Source organism: Mercenaria mercenaria, chromosome 7 (genome assembly GCF_021730395.1).
Source record: "Mercenaria mercenaria strain notata chromosome 7, MADL_Memer_1, whole genome shotgun sequence".
Taxonomy (NCBI): Eukaryota; Metazoa; Mollusca; class Bivalvia; order Venerida; family Veneridae; genus Mercenaria; species Mercenaria mercenaria.
The window spans coordinates 64,107,851-64,129,642 of record NC_069367.1 but is presented as its reverse complement, the minus strand read 5'-3'; the positions used below and the strand labels follow the sequence as shown (position 1 = coordinate 64,129,642).

General features: G+C 36.2%; 2 protein-coding genes across 2 annotated transcripts; both read left to right on the top strand.

Annotated features, from left to right (window-relative positions):
- The first annotated feature begins 467 nt into the window (after positions 1 to 467).
- Positions 468 to 2,518, top strand: LOC123555352 (uncharacterized). The gene is made up of 4 exons (XM_045346000.2): positions 468 to 1,524; positions 1,667 to 1,762; positions 1,959 to 2,124; positions 2,312 to 2,518. The coding sequence occupies exons 1-4, from the start codon at positions 1,472 to 1,474 to the stop codon at positions 2,315 to 2,317; spliced, it is 321 nt and encodes a 106-aa protein (XP_045201935.2). The 5' UTR covers positions 468 to 1,471; the 3' UTR covers positions 2,318 to 2,518.
- On the top strand, positions 2,375 to 4,850 carry LOC128558319 (uncharacterized). Its single transcript, XM_053547246.1, has 6 exons — positions 2,375 to 2,523; positions 2,939 to 3,117; positions 3,393 to 3,519; positions 3,692 to 3,829; positions 4,252 to 4,435; positions 4,618 to 4,850. Exons 1-6 carry the CDS (start codon positions 2,375 to 2,377, stop codon positions 4,822 to 4,824), a joined length of 984 nt encoding a protein of 327 aa, XP_053403221.1. The 3' UTR covers positions 4,825 to 4,850.
- The last annotated feature ends 16,942 nt before the right edge of the window (positions 4,851 to 21,792 follow it).

Below are 21,792 nucleotides of genomic sequence, written 5' to 3'. Positions count from 1 at the left end.
GCATCTGAACGATGAACCGTGGTAAATTAGACGATAAATCACAAGAAGGCATTGATTGTTTTCATTCTGACATGCTCAATGACATATTTTAATAAATATTATGCTGGACTTATACCCGAGCAGGCCTCGACCTTAGCGGTGGACCGTTAGACCGACGCAACCAAAAAATCGGCAGGTCCACTAACTATCAAATGTTGGGTAGACCGACGGTCAACCAATTTTCACGGTCTGCAAATAAACTTAAACCCTAAAAGTGCAAAAAAATTGGAAAAAATCGTTCTCAAATCGGCGAATTCACAAAACGAAAGTTGATTTTACCTTACAAGTACGGCATTCTACAGTTTTTAGCGCATTTATCGATCATAGTCACCGAGGCGCAATTCATGATCAATATTCGAGCGTCCGCTATTAACCAATTTTCGCGAAGGTTATTTTTATAAAATTTTGCAATGTGGAACTTCATTTCGGGCGTTTCAAACCCTGAAGCGAAACAGAAAAAAACAAGAGAAGAAAAGCTTGAAGCAGGAAGAATTTATGAAAAAACTGATAGAGAAAGAAGTTACTTGAACTCTTGGAAAAAAGACTACAAGTGGTTAACTGACCCTGTTGATTTTCTTTTTTTTTTTGATGAAGAATCGAACTCTCAAAACTGTAAAGTTTGTATCAGTGAGGGAGGATCAGGGTCATTTGTGACTGGCAACAAAAGTTTTAAAATTGATGTTGTAGAAATTCATCATCGTTCCAAAACCCACCAAAAATTTACAAGTTCTTACTTACGACACTTATTTAGAAATGCTTATTATGTTGCTAAACAAGGAAAACCCTACACAGACTATATTACATTAAATCAATTAAGTCAAGCACAAGGTCTAGAAATTGGTAAGACTTATTTGACAGACAAATATTGTGAAAAGCTCATTAGCTGCATTGCTGACACTATAAGAAACAAGCAACTTGATGAAATAAATAAAAGCAAGTTTGTGAGTGTAATAAGTAATGGCGCAACAGATACGGCTTTCAAGGAGGCGGAGATAGTCTATATACGCTCAGCGGTAGAAGGAAAGTTATATTTATATAATTAAAACTTGAAGTTCAAGCTTTTGCTGCATTTCCCATAAATATTTTAGAAAATCATAAATGAGTTACCACAAATATTCTTTTGTAACAGTTGTCTTTAACTAGTGCCTTTAACCACTGAGTGCAAACCTAAAATTCGTTTGAAAAAATATATCCTATTATGTAAAGTAACTTACTGGTTTCCAACAGCAGCGCTCAGCCTTTTTTCTCTTAACAGGTTCAGACAAACTTCCTTGGTATCACTAATGTCGAGAAAGCAGACAGTTCACATATATCTGGTGCATTATTAAAACGCTTGACAAAGGGTTGGAAAACTGGTGTGATACAATTGTTGGAATGGGGACAGATGGGGCTAGTGTGGTGCTGGGTGTGAAAAAATGGTGTTGTTGCGAAGATGAGAGAACACACAGGACATAACATATTCGCCATTCACTGCTCTGCTCATAGGTAAAATCTAGTGAAATTGTTACAATGTAAAACTATGATAAAAAGATTTATTTTCTGGACAATTGTAATTTCACTCATAAATTTGAAAAAAAACAAAAAAAAAAAAACATGATGTCACTATTGATCTATTTTTATATTTCAGACTGGAGCTGGCCTACAAAGATTTTTTGAAAGATGTATCATCCAAGATCATTGACAAGACTGATGCTTTACTGCTGAACCTTTATCTATTCTACAAGTATGTTAACTTATTTCAGAACTAAGTTGAATGTCAGCTTTTTAATGATAGATTTAAGTATGTATGCTCAGACAGCTCCTACAAACTTACAGACTTGTAAAGTATTGATTCTAATTTCTATTACAAAATCAAATATTTGACATTACATGTTTTAAATCATCTTCAACTTGTTTTTTTATACATGTATTTAATCCAGGTACAGCCCACTCAACAGAGCTAATTTGAAGAGATCTTATGACACGCTAGGGTTGAAAATGAAGGTGCCATCAAGGGTGGGAGGAACAAGATGGCTGCCCCACACCGAAAGAACCCTTAAGACAGTTCTGTATGGATACGAGGCAATCATTCAACATCTTGATCAGGTAGTAATTTCAAATAATTTTAGCATATTTAGAGATTTTCAAAATTACCACCATTTCTATTTAAAAAAAGATAAATTAATGATGGTCAAGTGCTGCCACTGGCTGAGGCAAGACCAGTCTAATTTCTAGCGTTTCGGGAGTAAAATGTTTTAAACATATTTATTACTATTGAATGTTTTGATTTTAGATGTAGAGTCCAGATGTATATCGAAAAGATGCTGCGGCTGAAGCAAGAAACTTTCTGAAACTGATGAGAGATAGATCAGTAAGGTTCTGGTTACATGTCCTGCTGGACATTGTGTCTGTACTGAGCAGAACTTCAGAGACAATCCAACTGAAGAATGCATGTCTGAGTGATGTCTGGAACCAGCTGGAGTCGGCTAAAGTCATACTTCAAAAGTATATAACCAGGTGTGATTTATTTATTTAGCATTAGATAATAATACTTTGTGTGCATTTTACTTAATAATGGTGAAGGGTAGGAAACTATCAATGTATTTTTGAGTCATTCTTCAATTGATTTGTCCCTTGCTTTGCTCTAGTAACACCTGCTGCTAGTTCTGTATTTTCCATATAATCCAAGAAAAGGATTCTGCATTTGTTGCATACTGATTATGTTCAATTTAACTAAAATATTGGATTTCGAAAATTTACCTAAATTAAAAATGCAGAACCCTTAAGTTATTACCTTACTCCTAGTTTACATATACCTGTCCGCATGTATTTTATTACCCTACTCCTAGTTTATGTAATATGCTTTGCTAACAATTCTGTTTACATGTATTTTAATGCATGATTGTTTTCTGCGTATTAGTGCTGGACCAAATTGGAGGAAAGTTGAGGACAAACCTGAGGTTGTGACAGGAATACAGAAGAAATTTCTGTTATCTTTGATATTTAACATAAACAGGAGGTTTGTGGGAGATTTAGGCCTTTTTAAAGGCAGCTCTTTCCTGGCCTTTTGTAATTGGCCAACTGACTATGATGAAGTAGGTTAGTCAAATCACCATCAAACATGTTATTCATTATTACAATTTGCTAAGGTAGACAAAAGGCATTGTGAACTAGCTCCCTTGATATTTCTGTTCATTCAAAATTAATAAATACATGCATTTTATAGCTTTTTAGGAAACCTTGTTTAAACTAATTGTTTCAATTAAAGTGTTTCAATCTACTTGACTTGTAAAATTTGAAGTCATATAAATTATTTGCTGGTCAGTGTATGAAATTACTGTAACTAAATTGAAAAAATGATTTTTGTTTGGTAGCTACATTTGGAGATGAGGATATTATCGAGTTAATCGGGGTTTGTGATGATCCATTGAAAAGGGTTGAGTGTGATACTACATCATTTGAGCAAGAATGGACCCGGTTCAAGCTGGATCTTTTTAAGAGGTTTGTATTTGTTTGATGATAGAAATCCAGACAGTTTAATACATATATATAAAGTTAGATTGTAAAATAAAAAAATCATGTTAAACCCTATTTCAGTACAAACCTGCAAACTTTGCACATAAAATGTGGTTACCAAAGCAATCATGGTATTCAATATGACTTCTTTTAACAGTAAAAAGAACATGGAGACTCTGACCTGGTCGGGTGTGTGGATGAGCTACGAAGAGAAGTATCCAAACCCTTTCACCCTTGTAAGTCTGCTATTGGCTCTCCCCTCAAGCTCTGTAGATGCTGAAAGAGGGTTTTCAAAGTGAGTAACTAATCATTCAATCTAACTTCACGTGACAATTCCACTAGATTTTACCTACGAGCAGAGCAGTAAATGGCAAATATGTTGTCTTGTGTGTTCTCTCATCTTTGCCACAACACCATCATCAGACATCTTTCACACCCAGCATCCCATTAGTCCCATCCGTCCCCATTTTAATAATAGTGTTACATCAGTTTTCCAACACTTTTTCAAGTATTTGAATAATAGGCACCAGATAATTGCCTATCATTTTTTAAAAATTTAAATCAGTAAACTTGATTAAATATTATTTCAATATTTATCTTTCTCAGAGAACTTAAAATAAATGAAGCCAAGACCATTGTGATATTACATTTTTATTTCTGAACATTTTATAAGGATATTAATGCGAAACAAATGTGAAGGTAATTATTATTTTCTAGAATGAAAAACTTGAAGACTGATTGGAGGTCTTCACTGACCGACAGTCACCTCAGCAACCAGCTGCTGATAGCTGCGGAAGGCCCAGCTGTACTGGACTTTGATCCTGACGAGGCAATACGTTACTGGGAAGATACCTCTCTCAGGACCAGGAGGCCGTTTGCAAATGACAGTAAAAAACCAAATGTATGTCTTTTGTTTAGTACAGTGATTTCTTTGCAAATAAAAACTAATTTATTTTTTCCATTAAGTAAAACACTTTATATTATGAACTATAATTTTCCTCAAGGTTTCAAATGGTAGTAAATTTTTCAAATCTTGATGTTTTATATATCTTAAACGTTAAAACAGAATATAATTTTTTTTAGCTTGTAGCTGTGCCATCTGAGCCTGATGTGGAAGAGGGTGTGGATCTTGTTGATGTTGGTGAGCTTTACCAGATGGCTGAAAGATTGGAGGAAGAGAATGAGGTTGTAGAGTCAGGAGAGTCCGGGAATTATGATGACCATGAGGACAGTAGAGATATTAGACTGTTACAGCAGAAAGCTTATAAATTACTTACTGGGCTATTGTGAATAAAATATGATACAGTCATTTTGTTCTTCCATTTTTTAATTTGTTAAGAAATAAGTCCTGTTTCTTGGGGTCATATGGAGTTATTATGTCTACATCACAATTTATTTGCTAAAATTGGAGGTCCACTAAAGTCTGAGCAGGTCTACTAGATTTTAGCAGTTGGTGGACCTGCTGGCAACTGCTGAAAAAAGTTAAGGTCGAGGCCTGCCGAGGAGTAATGTATTGGACGTCATATGGCAATTTGACGTCATAATGCTCTCTCACCGGTCCGCGCGTCAGCCGTTGTTTATCGCAGAATATACAGAGCTCGATTTCCTTCTTTGTTTAAATGGAAATTAAATTGAGCCATGTTAGAATGTTTCTTGTAAAATTCTTATATTTTCTCCAATGTATCTATTTTTCATAAAACCCGTTTGACTTTTATGTATGATGTTATTCAAAATCTGTTCCAACCTGTTGGCAATTGATTTTGTCTACATTCAACAAACTTTTTGGTCTCCAGTTTCCGAGGGAAGTTAAATCTTTATTTGGTTTCGGTAAAAGCGTTTTGTAGCTTTGCTTCTGTAACTCCGAAAGTTTACCTCAATTAAAAGAATGGAGTTAATGATTTTAGAAGATCATCATTAATATTGTTTCAAAAGATTCTATGGAATTCTACGTTTATTCCATCTGTTCTGGGGCTTTTTCCATTTTTCATTTCTTGCGATAATTTGAAGACGGTCTTTGCTTACAATAGAAATTACAGACAATCATGCTGCTACAGTTGAGAGAGAAATCGATTAATGACTATCTATGTTTGTAAGTGATAGGGAATACTCTTGCAATTATATTCTCAAATCTCGCAGAACACAGTATCACTGAAAATTTTCCATGACAGAGAACCATTGGAGGTGTACTTTGTTATAGAAAACATATGGTATTTTTCTTAGACTTGAAGCGCTCTTAAAACACGGTCAAAGAGCTTCTAGTGGCGTTTCAAGAACGTGAATCGCAGTAAAGTGAAGTATTTGACTGGTATCAGTTAAGCAATTCTTCCATTAATACCAAAGGACATGGTGGCATTGAATGAAAATGTTTCTTTTCTCAAGACAAAATCACTTGAGAATTATTTTTGACACCAAAAACGCTAATGTAGTACTTTCTGAAGACCTTTAGTGTATTCTAGCACGCAGACTTAAATACATTCTTGCCTACATGACATATCAAATTTCAAAAAGGCTCTTTGTAAAGGCATAATGTGTTAATGTTAATACAGAATTAAAATTATTGTGTTGATAACGCAAAACATTCTACGACAAAACAAAGAAAAGTTCGATATTTAACTGTATAAAGATATTTATGAACATTTCAATAACTGAAAAACTCATCCGTGTTCATGTAGGCCAGAGAGTAACTAGAGATATCGCTGAAGGTGATGAATGTATCCCCGCACGCACCGACGCAGTACATTGCAATCTGACGCCCACAAGATTGCATAATTATGTGGACTGCATGTATATAGTATAGTAACAAACAACGAAGTCCCATTACACTGCATAATAGACTAATAGTGTAGGGATAATACACGTTTTTTTGTGTATTAACGTCTGCAGAAGCCCGCGGTATTGTTTGTGACCAAGACCGAAGGTCGAGGTCACAAACATATCCCAAGGGCTTCTGCAGACGTTGGTACACAAAACAAACGGGTATTGTTGCTATTCTTGAATAAAAAAACATTACACGACGACTTAATGTATTGTTTTCATATGTGATGACTTGACGATTCCGGTACATTTTTTATTTAACATTCTGTTGTTCTTGGAAACGGTAAACATGTTTTAAATATCCGTATCCAGGGCCCAGAAATAAACCACACTATCAAAAGCACATCCTTAAGGTTTTTAAACGATTTTTTTATCTTTCGTTATTACAAACATAAAATCACCAATAACTGTTCATATCACTTCATAATTTGGTGGACTCGAGCACATTTCAAGAATCATAACTTTACATTCGAGTTATATTGAGTACGGACACAGTTGGAGTACGGACGAGTACGAGCGTAGTGTTCCAAGCTGTTTATATAAATTCTACGAGAAATTAGATAAAAACATACCGACTGATACTTACCAAAATCATAAATATGATTCCTGAAAACAAAGAATCGCACAGGTTACACGCGATTCTTTGACATTCACGGTTGCCTATAAAATCTGAATCGACGCCGAGTTCTAAAAGGGTAGTAAACAAAGGAAGAAACGAGTACGAACATTGTTGGGGGCAGCGCATTTGGCGTTAGTTACTGATACAGCAAAACATTCTATGGTTTAGACTGCATCTTTTAGGCTTCAAGAAAAGGATTTTATGAAAGAAACATGACGCAGATACCAGATGTCAATCTGCGCAGAAATACATATATGTCCCTGGGAAAGCATTTCAAAAATAAAGATCGGGTATTAACAGCACGTGAATTGTCATGTTTGCACACGATTTTTCTCCCGTTAATACATGGGCGGATCCAGTGAAAAAAGTAGTTTTCATGCAAGAATTTCTGAAAGAACCTAACATGCACAACTAGGGTTGGTACTGATCACTTGTGTGAGCTTTCATTAAATTGCGTGCAAGGGTTTATGAGATTAGGCGCGCTTTAGATTAACGAGTTTAGATTGACGAGTTTAGATTTAACTCATTTAGATTTGAAAATTGAATACTGCTGAAGCCGGTGCTAGTGGGCATTGGCAGTGTTGCATTTTCCATTACTGCTCATGAACAGACTCGATCAAACTGAGTCTGCAATTTTCACTTTTTGCCTTGTTCACGGTGCTTTCAAGGGATCTACTTTCCAGATTTTATTTACTTCACAACAGTAAGAATATCACGATTTTCAAATCCCTGATATTACCAAAACTGACATATATTTTTTCTGTTCTACCAAACCCACCCGAAACAAACTTAAAATGTTAAAAAAGAATCTTTCAGTTTTATATAGGGGAATAAAAAAAGACAAGGTTAAAAATGATGTTATCATACAAAATTACGAAAAAGGCGGACTAAAAGTGACAGATATCAACATATACTTAAATTCCATAAAAGCTTCATGGGTAAAAAGTTACTAAATGAGGACAACATTGGGGATTGGAAACTCATATACATGAACGAACAGAAGTCTAAAGATGGAAGTACATCCTGGTGTAGACTTTGACAGTAAATAACTATTCTAAGTTTCAAATCAAAAGCTTTAATATATCTAGTAACACATACTGAGCTATTTGATGTATCAAAAACTTTGTAAAGTCAGCTAAAAATGCTACATTTCCATAGCAGTAAATATGTCACATATGTATGTGATAAGTATGGTTTAAGGTTATGCATTGTTGTTTATTACATATTTTCTAACAGCATATTCAAAAGCATTCATTATTTGATTACACAGTACTGTATGCCAATGTTATTACCTTTTTGCACGAGTTCGCTTTGTTGTTCGTCTGCATGTCAAATTTTCTCAATCCCTTGGGAATTAATTTTTTTATGTAAAAGGGCTATACATTTTATTTTAAGGTCAGTCGAGAGCCAAATGAAGACAAATATATTTCTTCGCTCTTCGCTCGCTCCTGATTTTCTCAAAAACTAAAACAAATATTGAAATTATTTTTTCGCTCGCCGCCTCAGTATTTTCAGAAAAAAAAATCCGATGAACAACTTTTCAATTTGGTGTGGCCTTAAAACCCTCTTCATATTATTGTGTCAGTTTAGTTATGGTTTAAATAACTTTTAACAAGCCTATGTAATGAAGTATTTCGACCCCCATAGAATAACGACCCCCCGGTCATTATTCTATAGAAAATGTGACTCCTTTCCTGTAAAATATTGACTCTCCTTATAAAATACTGACTCCGTTTGAAAACTCTATAGAATAACGACCCCACCCCCCCCCGGTCATTATTCTATAGAAAAACTGACCCCTCCAAGTAAAATACTGACTCCCTAAAGATGACTCCCTTCAAATCTCATAGAATAACGACTCCGGTTATTATTCTATAGAAAGAGTGACTCCTTCCATGTAAAATACTCACTGCCGAAATTACTACATTCGAACTCTCATACAATATCGATTCCCGGACATTATTCTATTTAAAAAAAGTTACTCTTTCCGTGTAAAACACCGGCTCCTAAAAAGACTTCCGACGATAATATCTATTAAAAAAGTGATCCCCACCAAACCTAACGGACAATTTTACTAGATCTACAACTCTAATACCCTCCATTGCCAATAGTTAACATACTGCCACTACTACTACTACTACTATTACTACTACTACTACTACTACTTTCTGTTGTTGCCGCTACCGTACTTTGCTGCCACTGCTAAGTATTGCAACTTCTATTAATACTAAGTTCTATGCTAGCAGTTTCTTGTGCAGTTTTCTTCTGAAGAATTACTTCATACCGAAGTTTGCAGGGATTATTGACACTGGTGTGTTTTGTGAACGTATTGTGAATTGTTATTTTCCTGAAAAAAATAATGTATACACCAAGATACAGCGTCTAGAAATAGAATCCCTTTTCCCGTTGTGGAATGCTCTGATTTCTGTGTCAAGTGATGGTATATGGGGCTAATGGTCAAACGGACGGACGGACAAGGGCAGATCTATATGCCCCCCTCCCCCGAGTGGGGGCATAGGCCTTAGATACACGAGTTATCACTAAATTTGACCAAATGACCGGGGGTCGTTTTTTATGGGAGTCAATATTCTTCGTGAGGTTCAGTTTACTTCACGTGGGGGAGTCATAGTACTATGATCTGGAGGTCATAATATATGACCGGGGGTCACTTTTTCTATAGAATAATGAGGTCATTATTCTATGGGAGTCGAAATACTTCATTACACCTAAAATAAAGTGAAATACCAGTAGGTTTAATAGATTTGCTTGTATCAAAATGTCACAATAGAAGCACTTTTGTAATACAGAACAGGTAGGATTAGTAAAGGTGCAATTATATTGATCTCTTATTTTCTATGCCTATGAAATATACATAAACATGTATGAACTAACAGAAAAGGTAGTGGATACAAAAATGTTCAAGACCGTCATATATTTTTAATTAGGATGCGTTTTACTTTATGGCTTACATGTTAAACAGCTAGTTTATTATTAAAGTCTAGCACTGGTAATATTAAGAATCCTAAATTCGAAGAAAACTGTGTATGTTGGGAAAACATGTGTAGACATATTAATTCCCATAAAGAGTAATTTTCTCCTGAATAGTTCTTGATAAAGATAATCCATCTTGAAAACTCCTTAAATCAGCAATTTCAGACAAAAGAAATTATTTATGGCTTTCTTGATATTAATTATGTGGAAAATATTCTTTATAGATAACTTTGTATGTGATTTGATAAATAAAAAGAAGTAAAATCATTCCATCTAGACGTAATTAAAGAGAGAAACTCTTATTGTTATAGACGTGTCTCTTTGATAAAAGGAACAAAATACTATAACAACATAGCGTTAGAAGAATAACATCTAAAGCTAAATATGTGATTATATGGAAACTGGTGCCCCCACTCTATGTCTTATGTTTCATGTTGACAATACCAGACTACAGTTTCTCTTTTTTTGACTGTATATTCTGGAGTAAGTCATCGGCAATGTCCCTGATCCGGGAGTCATGAAACAAAAATCGGAAACTCAACAAAGGACTTTTGCTGGGTTTTGCAATCATCGTCCGGGATTTTGGGGGAGGTGTTAGTGGAGCAGCTTAGTGTGAAAATCTAAGGAAATACTTCACCTGGTGATACAAGTATGAAATTTACACTAAATGTTCATCATATGGCCCAGATTCAAAAATGACCGAGGGCCATCTAAAAATCATCCATTTTCAAGATGGCCTCCAAATTTCAAAATGGCTGCCAGAATTGAGGCATTTTTCATATAATCAGGATCTGTAAGTTTCTAAAATATCATATTTGTTGGGATGTAACATGTTTTTCCCTATCAATTAGTTTCCATAAGCTGATAGTTTTATTTTTAATGTTGCCTTTTCCAAATATCGACCCATTTAAGAAGGTTGCCATCTTTAAAATGACCGCCAGACCTTTAGATAACGGTCTGATCACGGCCAAGCATGAGTCTTCTACTTTAAGTGCTATAACCATCGACTATTGATTAGATTCTGGTCCCAGATAAACATGAAAGCATATTATTATGATACTGGCCTGAAATAAGCTAATATGGTTTATATGGACGTCTCTTCTTTTCAATCTCTTCTCTGTTCTATCCTTCATTTCTTGCTCTGTTTCACTGAGAAACAGTCTCAAAATCATAACAATACCATTGCTAATCAGCTGAAACAAAATCTTTAATTAAATGATATGTGTAATGATTATATAGAATGAACTACAAACACTACAAGGGAACACTGATATAGTTCATAATGTCATGTTACTCAGCATGGGGTTCAGTGACAACTTCAATACATATATGTATAAAAAAAAAGTTGTATCCCATACAGCAAAATGTTAAAATATATATCGAAGGCGGTAAAAGGATAGTCCCTTGGCCTTCAAATTATAATAATACATACTTTGTATTAACAGATACAAAATCTGAATATATCATTGTAAGTTTAGGTATCTGTGCTTTTGTTTATGTTCTACTTCAAACTCTTGATAATGTTGAAAACAGTTTAATAGAAGACCTCCTAAACTATGGAATAGCTTTCTTAGATGCGTTGAAAATAAAACTAAACTATTTAGTTTTCGTGCGGATAAAACAAGACGTATCACTAATGGTGATGAATACCCCCAGATATCAGCTTATTGTCAGAGGAACAGGGTTATTGAAAATATGATACATTGCTTTGTATATTGTACAGGGAGAAAATGTACGAAGACGCACAAAAAATGGTGTGCAAAACTGTATAAGATCTCCATACTTCACTGCTGTACCTTAAAAAGAAGAAAGTAGGTCAAGATCAAGGTCACTGAAAATCAGTTTTGAAATGTTTGTTCAAAACTGTACAAGTGGTTCGAATTTTATGGCAATGTTTTAAAAAAGAAGAAATTAAGTCAGTAGGTCAAGGTCATGGACAAGGGACCATGTAATCTGCGTTTTTAATTTTGTCTTTTGGCAGTTTCTGTGATATGAAGGCTCCATAACCACAAATCATATCAAGCCTGCAACATTTTCGTTTATGTCGTGTTTGGAGACCTGTGGGTTTCCACTTTTTTTATTTTATTATATCACCAAGGGTCATCAACTAGTTATACTTAACAAATAAAGTATGTTAAAAAATCCAGTGTAACTCTGTTCGTATTTGAAACAAATAAAGGGCAACAACTTAGTCAAAAATCATTCTAATGAAACGTGTTTTGCACATGCATAACTACACTTGGTACCAATGACAATAGTAATAAGAAGGTGTGATAAAAGTCTGGCATATACAATGACTGATAAGTAGCGCGGAAACATATATAGAAAAAAATAATAAAGGGCTATAACTATATGAAAAATAATTCAAATGGAACATGCTTTGCACATGTACAACTTGACTTGGTACGAATAATAATTGCAAGGTTTGATAAAAGTCTCGCATATGATGACCGAGAAATAGCGCGGACTAAAGTTTTCCATATACGTATAAAGAAAGAAAAATAAAGGGCCATAACTAAGTGAAAAATGAACATGCGCAACTTGGCTTTGTACTGATAATAATTACAAGGTTTGATTGAAAACTGGCAAATAATTGCTGAGAAATAGCGCAGACAAATTCCGTATACAGACGGACGGACTGGAATCCAGAATAGCCCCTAGATATCTCGGGGTATAATGATAACTGTGCAAACCAATAAAATGATCATAGCAACAAAAGGTGCCGATATTGTTTGCAATTTATATATAAACAGAAATGCGCTTGCTCCATGTAATCACGAAGAAGCCGATAATCGTATATTTGTTCATGCAAAGCATGCCTCATTGACAGGAAACCGAAGAATTACAATTATTAGTTAGTTCTTGCTATGGCAGTGTATTGATGTTTTGTGGCTTGCTTACTTGGTCCTCACTCAGAGGCATTGCCATTGATTCTTGCTTTTACCCGTTGCGACACTGTTTCTGCATTTGTCGACAAGGGCAAGAAATCTGCATGGCAGGAATGGAATGTTTGTGAAACAGCTATAGTTCAAAGTATTTCATAGTCTCAGTGTTGCCAAATACATAATAACTGAGTAGGAAATGGATACATTAGAAAAAAAAGTTATATTGTATGCTCGATCAAGCACGACATGCAAGATGGATGAAGCTTGACTTGATTTGTTTGCCCGGAAACAAAGAGCGTATAATGCGATTCCACCAACAAAAGATGCTCTGAAACAATTCATCAAGCGAGCAATTTTTCAGGCAGGCCATGTCTGGGGTAAAGCAGCTGTTACCATGTAGCAACTGCCGCCTCCGTCTAACTGGGGATGGCTGAAGCAGAACAATGTGTGGATCCCTTATCGGATGGAATTGTCGGTTATATCTGAATGCTTCCAGGTCCTTCAAAGATGAGGCTGCAAAAGGACTTCCCGTACTGGAAACTGCAAGTGCCACCACTTAGGTCTGTTATGCACAGCAATTTGATGTTGCAACTGTTAAGAAAATAAATGACTAAATGCATTTTTTTTTCTTTCGGTTAGAACACGATTTCCGATGTGTATAGTTGCATGGGTATAGTAAATCAACAGAAATAGTTTCTTAAGGTTTGCCTTATAAGAAAATGTTGCTCTTTGCTGTGCAAGTGCTCACGCTGTCCTATTTCTTTATCCCCTCGTGGTTTATGAGACGCATTTTCTAACGATGTTAATTTATTACATTGAATGTAATCTGAGTGTAATGTATATAAAACTTATATTGGTTGGTGTGCTCCAGATTTTACCATTGTTCGAAAACAAAACTGCAAGTTATAAAAACTTAAGTGTTGAGATGTCTAAAGCCATGAGCTTAGTCATACAAAATTGATTACAAATTAAAAGAATATGAATACTACAGATTGTTATTCTGTTCTAAACTGAAACGAAAGTGTATAAATAAAACCAAGGAGCTGCGTTCAATAAACGCTTGATGCCCCCAGTGGCATCCTTGTCGGTAGATTTTGCACCTAAGTCCAAAACGAGGTCAAGGTCAAACTGAGGTCATGTGATGTTTGAAGATGAGGAATGGTCACAGTTTACATCTGTATTTGTATCAATTCATTCTTGTAAGGGGTATTGATGCTAGACGAAACGGTCCCATTTGGTTAACCAAGAAATGTCCCACATAAAGCAACCTAAGTCCATAATGAGTTCAAGGTCAAGGTCAAACTGAGGTCAGGTGATGTCTGAAGATGAGGAATGGTCACAGGTTACATCTGTATTAGTATCAAATCATTCTAGTAAGGGGTATTGATGCAAAACGGTCCAATTTGGTTAACCTCGTGTGGACGAACGGACGGACAAACGAACGGACGGACGGGCAGGACAATCACTATATGTCTCCGGCATCAACAGATGCTAGGGGCATAAAAATGCTATCGTTTTAATGTATTACATGCTTGTCTCAAATAAAGTACTGAAAAGTAAATACAAAATGGCGGCCATTTTGTTTTCGCGGCGGCCATCTTGAAAACGACATTATTTCAAGTGGCCCTTGATCTTACGTTAAAGCGCATGCCAGGTAGTTACTGTCCTGTAAATTTGATGCTTGTATCATCAACTGAAGTATTTATGCAATATCCTGCTCCACTATGTAGTACAGGCCTTGAAGTGCTTCTAAGGCTTGATGTTACGAGACCTGTGTGCGGTATGGATGAGTTTGTGAGAGGTTTTATGTGGAAATAAACAGTTATTTTGAGTTTGACTCATTTACATTTGTACCTACTTTTTGTCAAGCTTGCTTTCAGTGAGCCTGGGGTAGTCATCAAATTTTCATAATGGCAATTTGTATCTCTTTCCAGTTTTGCTTGGACAATTGTTTGAATGTGCGTAGTGTCATCGTTCTATATTTTGCATAAATGTTTCCATTTATGAGATGGGATGTCACAAACAAACCCTAGTCCCGATCTTAAAGGTCGAGGTCGCAATTTGGGGTCAGAGGTCATTTTACATCTTGTCGGGGCCGTAACTTCAATTTGCATGGAACACTCGTCACTTTTATTTAGCATAAATGTCTGTGCACACAAATCCCAGCCCTCATTGTTATAGGTCACATTTGGGGTCAAACGTCATGCAAGACCTTGTACGATCTTGTCAATGCCATAACTTTACACGCCATAAGAGTTGAAGTATTTTATACTTACGGCTGATGAATATACATTTTTTATTCATAGCCGGTGTGCGACCAGAAAGGAAATAAGATCGAAATCCAGACAGGGTGGATGCACTACTCATACAAGACAATGAAATATGTGCAAACAAGAGCTCGTCGAACATGAAATGGCCCCCTTGATGTATTCAGTAATTGCACAAGGAACAGAAATTATATACTCACTGTAAACAAAGTTCTACCATTCTGGTTTAATCTGACCTTGACCTTTAACCTATTAATCTAACGAGATTACAGAGTGATCTTGGCGCCATCCACTGAGCCATTTTTGAATGTTCCAAATTTCGAGACTATCTCAAGGTCAAAATCAATGTCAAATTTCATTTCGGTACAAAACAATGTGTATGTGGTCCAAATTTGAAAGCTGTGGCTTGAGAAATGTGAAAGCAGGTCACAGAACAATTCCAAGGTCAAAGTTCATTTCGGTAGACAGAACTATGCATGTGCTTCAAATTTGAAGGCTGTAGCTTGAGAAATGTGAAAGTAGGTAATAGGTAAAAATCAATGTCAAATTTCAATTCAGAACACAAAAATATGCATGCGGTCCAAATTTGAAGCCTGTAGCTTCAGAAATGTGAAAGTAGGTCACTATGTCAATCTCAAGATCAAAGTTCATTTCGGTATACAAAACTATGCATGTGGTTCAAATTTGAAGGCTGTAGCATGAGAAATGTGAAAGTAGGTCACTAGGTCAAAATCAAGGTCAAATTTTATTTTGGAACACTAAACTATGCAAGTGGTCCAAATTTGAAGCCTGTACTTTCAGAAATGTGAAAGTAGGTCACTATGTCAATCTCAAGATAAAAGTTGATTTCAGTACACAAAACTATGCTTGTGGTTCAAATTTGAAGGCTGTAGCTTGAGAAATGTGAAAGTAGGTCACTAGGTCAAAATCAAGGTCAAATTTTATTTTGGCACAAGAAACTATGCATGTGGTCCAAATTTGAAGCCTGTACCTTAAAAAATGTGAAAGTAGGTCACTAGGTCAATAACAAGGTCAAAGTTTTTTTCGGTACACAAACCTATGCATGTGGTCCAAATTTGAAGGCTGTAGCTACAGAAATGTGAAAGTAGGTCACTAGATCAAGATCAAGATCAACTCATGTCAAGGTTCATCTTGCCACTAAAAACTATACATGTGGTCCAAATTTGAATGATGTAAGTTATGGACATGAAGGTTCTAAGTTTTTCCCTATATAAGTCTATATGAACCATATGACCCCTGAGGCGGGCCATATTTGACCCTAGAGGGATAATTTGAACAAACTTGGTAGAGGACAACTAGATGATGTCATATACAAAATATCAAAGCCCTAGGCCCTGTGGTTTTGGACAAGAGGGTTTTCAAAGTTATTCTCTATATAAGTCTATATAAACCATGTGACCCCCGGGGTGAGGCCATATTTGACCCCTGAGAAATAATCTGAATAATCTTGGTAGAGGACCACTAGATTTTGCTACATACCAAATATCAAAGCCCTAGGCCCTATGGTTTTGGACAAAAAGATCAGAAACCGTTTTAACTGTTCCTGGCCAATGTGACCTTGACCTTTGACCTAATGACCTCAAACTCAATAGGGGTCATCTGCTGGTCATGGCCAACCTAACTATCAATTTTCCTGCCACTAGGCCCAAGCGTTCTAGAGTTATTGCCTGGAAACCATTTTACTGTTCCTGGTCACTGTGACCTTGACCTTTGACATACTGACCTCAAAATCAATAGGGGTCATCTGCTGGTCATGACCAACCTCCCTATCTACTTTCATGACACTAGGCCAAAGCGTTCTTGAGTTATCATCCGGAAACCGTTTTACTGTTCAGGGTCACTGTGACCTTGACCTTTAACATACTGACCTCAAAATCAATAGGGGTCATCTGCTGGTCATTACCAACCTCCCTATCAACTTTCATGATCCTAGGCCCAAGTGTTCTTGAGTTATCATCCGGAAACCGTTTTACTATTCAGGGTCACTGTGACTTTGACCTTTGACATACATACCTCAAAATCAATAGGGGTCATCTGCTGGTCATGGCCAACCTAACATTTTTCCTGCCACTAGGCCCAAGCGTTCTAGAGTTATTGCCTGGAAACCATTTTACTGTTCCTGGTCACTGTGACCTTTGACAAACTGACCTCAAAATCAATAGGGATCATCTGCTGGTCATGACCAACCTCCCTATCTACTTTCATGACACTAGGCCAAAGCGTTCTTGAGTTATCATCCGGAAACCGTTTTACTATTCAGGGTCACTGTGACTTTGACCTTTGACATACAGATCTCAAAATCAATAGGGGTCATCTGCTGGTGATGACCAACCTCCCTATCAACTTTCATGATCCTAGGCCCAAGCGTTCTTGAGTTATCATCCGGAAACGGATTGGTCTACATTCCGACCGACCGACATCTGCAAAACAATATACCGCTCCTTCTAAGGTGAGTGAAGGGACAGGCTGGAGGCACATTTGAATGTGTAGTAGAACGTGATATTACATACAATGAATTGCTGGATAACGCTTTGACCATTTTTTCTAAAGAAAAAAGCAATAGAATATAGGAGAAGCATGGATATGTTCCTTGGAACATCGAAGGGGCAAGAAATTAGCAAAGAGGAAATTACTTTGATGCAGTATATGAATACTTGCGTTACACAGAGACACAGAATATACTAACTCTCAAAACCAAAGGTACAGACTTTGTTTATTTGTACCAGGTATGCTTGTGATCAAAGTAAAAAGGTCTTTTTCAGTAAGAAACAAAATACTGCTGTTACCTGGTATTAAATTCTGCTGGCTATTGTCAGGTTCTACCAAACATAAGATTTACACGTTTCATAGTTCCTGGAAATTGTTTGTAAATGGGTTCCTAAAAATGTGTCTCGACCATAACGTGAAGCGTGCAAAAACCTACCCTGCACAAATAATAACGGTAACAGTATTTAAAGAAATGTTTTTCTTCTTCTTGAATTACGTTGATATGAGGACTACCTTTTGCTGTTTCTAAAACGGAAAAACATACATTTCATCATTGTCAATATTTAACATATAAAATATATAAACAAGCAGTAGGGAGTAACTTAACTGCACAGAGAAGTAGAGCATTGAATGAAAATTCAAGCTGTATTTTCAATGTTAAGCTTGTGTGGGTTTTGAAAAATATCTACATGGTATAGTCGTCACTTGATCATCGGCACTGGTAAAATTGTTAGGGCTATATTAAATGTTATAAAGTCTATGTATAATAATGTCAAGTCACAAATGAAAAGCTATTATAATGTAAGTGATGCGTTTTCCTACAGTTTAGGGTTACGACAGGGTGAAAGTCTATCACCTTTTCATTTTAGTATGTATTTGAATGATTGATTTAGAACAACATCTAATGCTAAAGGTATAGAGGGTTTTGATGTTGGTATGATAATAATATGTTTGTAGTTGTATGCCGATGATATTATGTTTTTTTTTTTTGCAAAAAGCGCAACTAAATTACAGAATTCGTTAAATATCTTAGCCGAATATTGTAAAAGATGAAAATTAATAGTGAACACAAAACAAATATGGTGTTTAGAAAATCAGGCAGATTGCCACAAAACTGTTTTATGAATAACGATAAAAAATTAAGAAATTGTATCAAGCTTCAAATATCTGGGTGTGCTATTTACTTCAGGTGGCTCATACTACGAGCATGACAAACTGTTAGCTGGACAAGCTTTTTCATTCTTAGGCAAGAATAAGAGACACATGATTGGGTGATTTTAATAACATATCGAAAGAATCGACAAGTTGCTGCATTCTTTAGAACAATAGTCAGCTTCAGTGTTAGTAAATACTTAGATGTTATCACTATCCGTAAATATAGAATAGCTTTATCACGCTTACGAATATCGTCTCATAGATTAGCCGTTGAATCTGGTAGATGGCGAAAGCGGGTTTGTGTCCCTTTTAATAAACGTATATGGCCATTTTGTAACGTTTCAGAGGACGAATACCATTTTGTACTTGTATGTAATATATTCAAAGAACTGCGTGTTACATATATCAAGAAATACTATTGCAACCATCCTAGTAATTCTAAATTTATTGCTTTAATGACATCTGAAAATGTATCAGAAATAAGAAACCTAAGTTTGTTTGCATATCATGGTTTCAAAAATCGCCAATCGGATACTTAGAATGTTTTTCAAACCTTTTACATCTTTTTTGTTATCAATTAAGATGAATAGAAGGCCAGGAACCATAACCCTTTTAAATCATATTTCCAGCACCTGCAGGCGAGCGTTGGCATCCGTAGGCGATGCTGTTTTTGAACATTGCTTACACTTGTGGGTGTTTCCCTTAGACCGTAGTTTTTGTGCCTTTCATACATCGTTCCTTGCTTGAGTGAGCAATGCTTCGGATTCTTTTGCTCGTCCGTTTTTCAAAATAAAGAAGTGATATTTTCAGTGTATCACTGTATCTGTATTTCAGCAAATAACAGTTGACGACTTAATGACATCCACTTCTTCTGATGAACTGCCAGATCCTGGGGTAAGTTATGACAACCTTGCTTAAAACCTGAATTATTGAGAGTATGGAGTGATTCAGAACCACCGTGTCCATCCGGTTTGTTAAGCATCAAGTGCTCAATGTGAGCTGTTGTTCTTCGTATGTAACTTTTGAACAGGAATCTTCTTTATGTGACTCTACCAAGTGTGTTAAAGTATGGATAAGCTTTATTCAACATTGCAAAAGTGAGAAATTCATCGCGACAAATCGTACAATTTTAATCATCTTGCCTTAATTTTCTGTAATTTTGAAAAACTTACAACTGAAGGCCCTTTGAAACTTCCGTACAAGGTAATTGTATGCAGAATTTTTTTCAAGATACTTCATTTTTCTCTTGTTTTCATCATTTATTATGGCATGCAGGAGATGGCACAATCGTGAATTTTATTTGATAAAAAAAAAACTTTTTAATTTCTTTTTTTTTTACTTTTCGCGAAAACTGTACGAATTTTCGCGAATCTATCTGCTTACGTGAATGCAGAAATACGCCGCCATAGATTAAGCTTTTTGTTTAACAGAACGTATGAAACACACGGTTTGAAAGTAGTCGATACGGCGAGACATTGCTATAAAGCGTAATTATATAATATTTACTTTTAGCTTACTGTTAATATACAAAAACATTTTTACGGGAAACACATCTAATCCTTGATCTAATGATGACCTACCGGAAATGCAAGATCCCCTGGATGGCTCCTTCCTACAAGTTGAGGATGAACAAGTGGTTGAACATGCCTTTGTAGTATTTGTGACAAATGGCATGCTAGAGTAACACATTCTGCTGAAATTGCATTTAAATGTACTAGATACACACAATAAAAGAAAATGAAACAAAACTGAATTTGCCAAACAAAGACTTTCAGTAATGATACAGCTCCATACACGCTGCAGATTGCATACTATGTAGGAGACAAATATAGTTACAATCTACACTTCTTATCACTGTGCAACAATGTCATTCGGCATTGAAAATCGCCCATAATAAAACATACTAGGTATAAACAATGCATACTGCAAATAACTCCCACGTTTTAAACGTGAAACAAACCGCGAAAATCGATGTTTTTACAGAAAATATCCCTCTTGCGTAATCGGCATCCTATATGTGAATGGCTTCATTTAAAAAAAGCTCTCTGTGGTAAAATTTATCATACCTTGTCCGTACCCAGGTCCCTTTGGAGGGCCAGAACGTCGATGTAGAAGTACTTGCCAGGATTATCCCAAGATGATTGATAAGTTTATTGTGCGGGGTAAAACAGATCAAATTTTTTTGTAAACACTTCAGATAGAGCCATTGAATACGAATTTTGCATCATCATGGAGCCTTCATATCAGAAATTGCAAAACGTCAAAATTAAAAAGCAGGCACCATATCAAAGTGGTAGTTACACAGTACCAAAAGCTATGTGAGTATTGGAACTACCCAGGCCGAAATGTTCAACCTTCTTTTTTCTGGATTTAACGTCGCAGCGACACATGATAGGTCATATGGCGACTTTCCAACTTTAATGGTGGTGGAAGACCCCAGGAGCCCCTCTGTGCATTATTTCATCACGTGCGGGCACCCGGGTAGAACCACCGACCTGCCCTAAGCCAGCTGGATGGCTTCCACACATGAAGAATTCAACGCCCCGAGTGAGGCTCGAACCCACATCGATGAGGGGCAAGTGATTTGAAGTCAGCGACCTTAACCACTCGGTTCAAGCAGAGAAACTAAACAATACCAATAACACGACGAAGTTTGGTTGTATACAGTTACGGTTATTGAAAAGCTAACCGAATGGTACTAAATACCAACGATAAAAGTGACATCGTTGTTGCAGTCGGAGCTGGGGAGTATGGATCTTAGGATTACCCTGTTCTGCCTTTTTGCACTGGTATTAGTGTGTAATGTTACCCCAAAAGTAGTATACCCCAAAACATCAGTAGATGACTGCTTGGTCCCAAAACAAATGTTAACAGGTGCTTCTATCATGAATGCTGTCAAACACATAATAGCACTTAAGAAGCATAAAGAAATGCCCAATGCTAGTAAATCAACCCTGATTTATATGTTCTGCCTACTGGCCAGCCAAATCTCAGACATCGAACCAAATCCTGGTCCTTG

What these genes read in the sequence shown, in the direction of transcription:
- LOC123555352 (XM_045346000.2), top strand. Translation starts at nt 1,472, where the DNA reads ATGAGAGAACACACAGGACATAACATATTCGCCATTCACTGCTCTGCT. An exon ending in ATTCACTGCTCTGCTCATAG is followed by an intron (nt 1,525 to 1,666) that starts GTAAAATCTAGT and finishes TTTATATTTCAG; the next exon opens with ACTGGAGCTGGCCTACAAAG. An exon ending in AACCTTTATCTATTCTACAA is followed by an intron (nt 1,763 to 1,958) that starts GTATGTTAACTT and finishes TATTTAATCCAG; the next exon opens with GTACAGCCCACTCAACAGAG.
- LOC128558319 (XM_053547246.1), top strand. Translation starts at nt 2,375, where the DNA reads ATGAGAGATAGATCAGTAAGGTTCTGGTTACATGTCCTGCTGGACATT. An exon ending in GCTAAAGTCATACTTCAAAA is followed by an intron (nt 2,524 to 2,938) that starts GTATATAACCAG and finishes TCTGCGTATTAG; the next exon opens with TGCTGGACCAAATTGGAGGA. An exon ending in AACTGACTATGATGAAGTAG is followed by an intron (nt 3,118 to 3,392) that starts GTTAGTCAAATC and finishes TTTGTTTGGTAG; the next exon opens with CTACATTTGGAGATGAGGAT.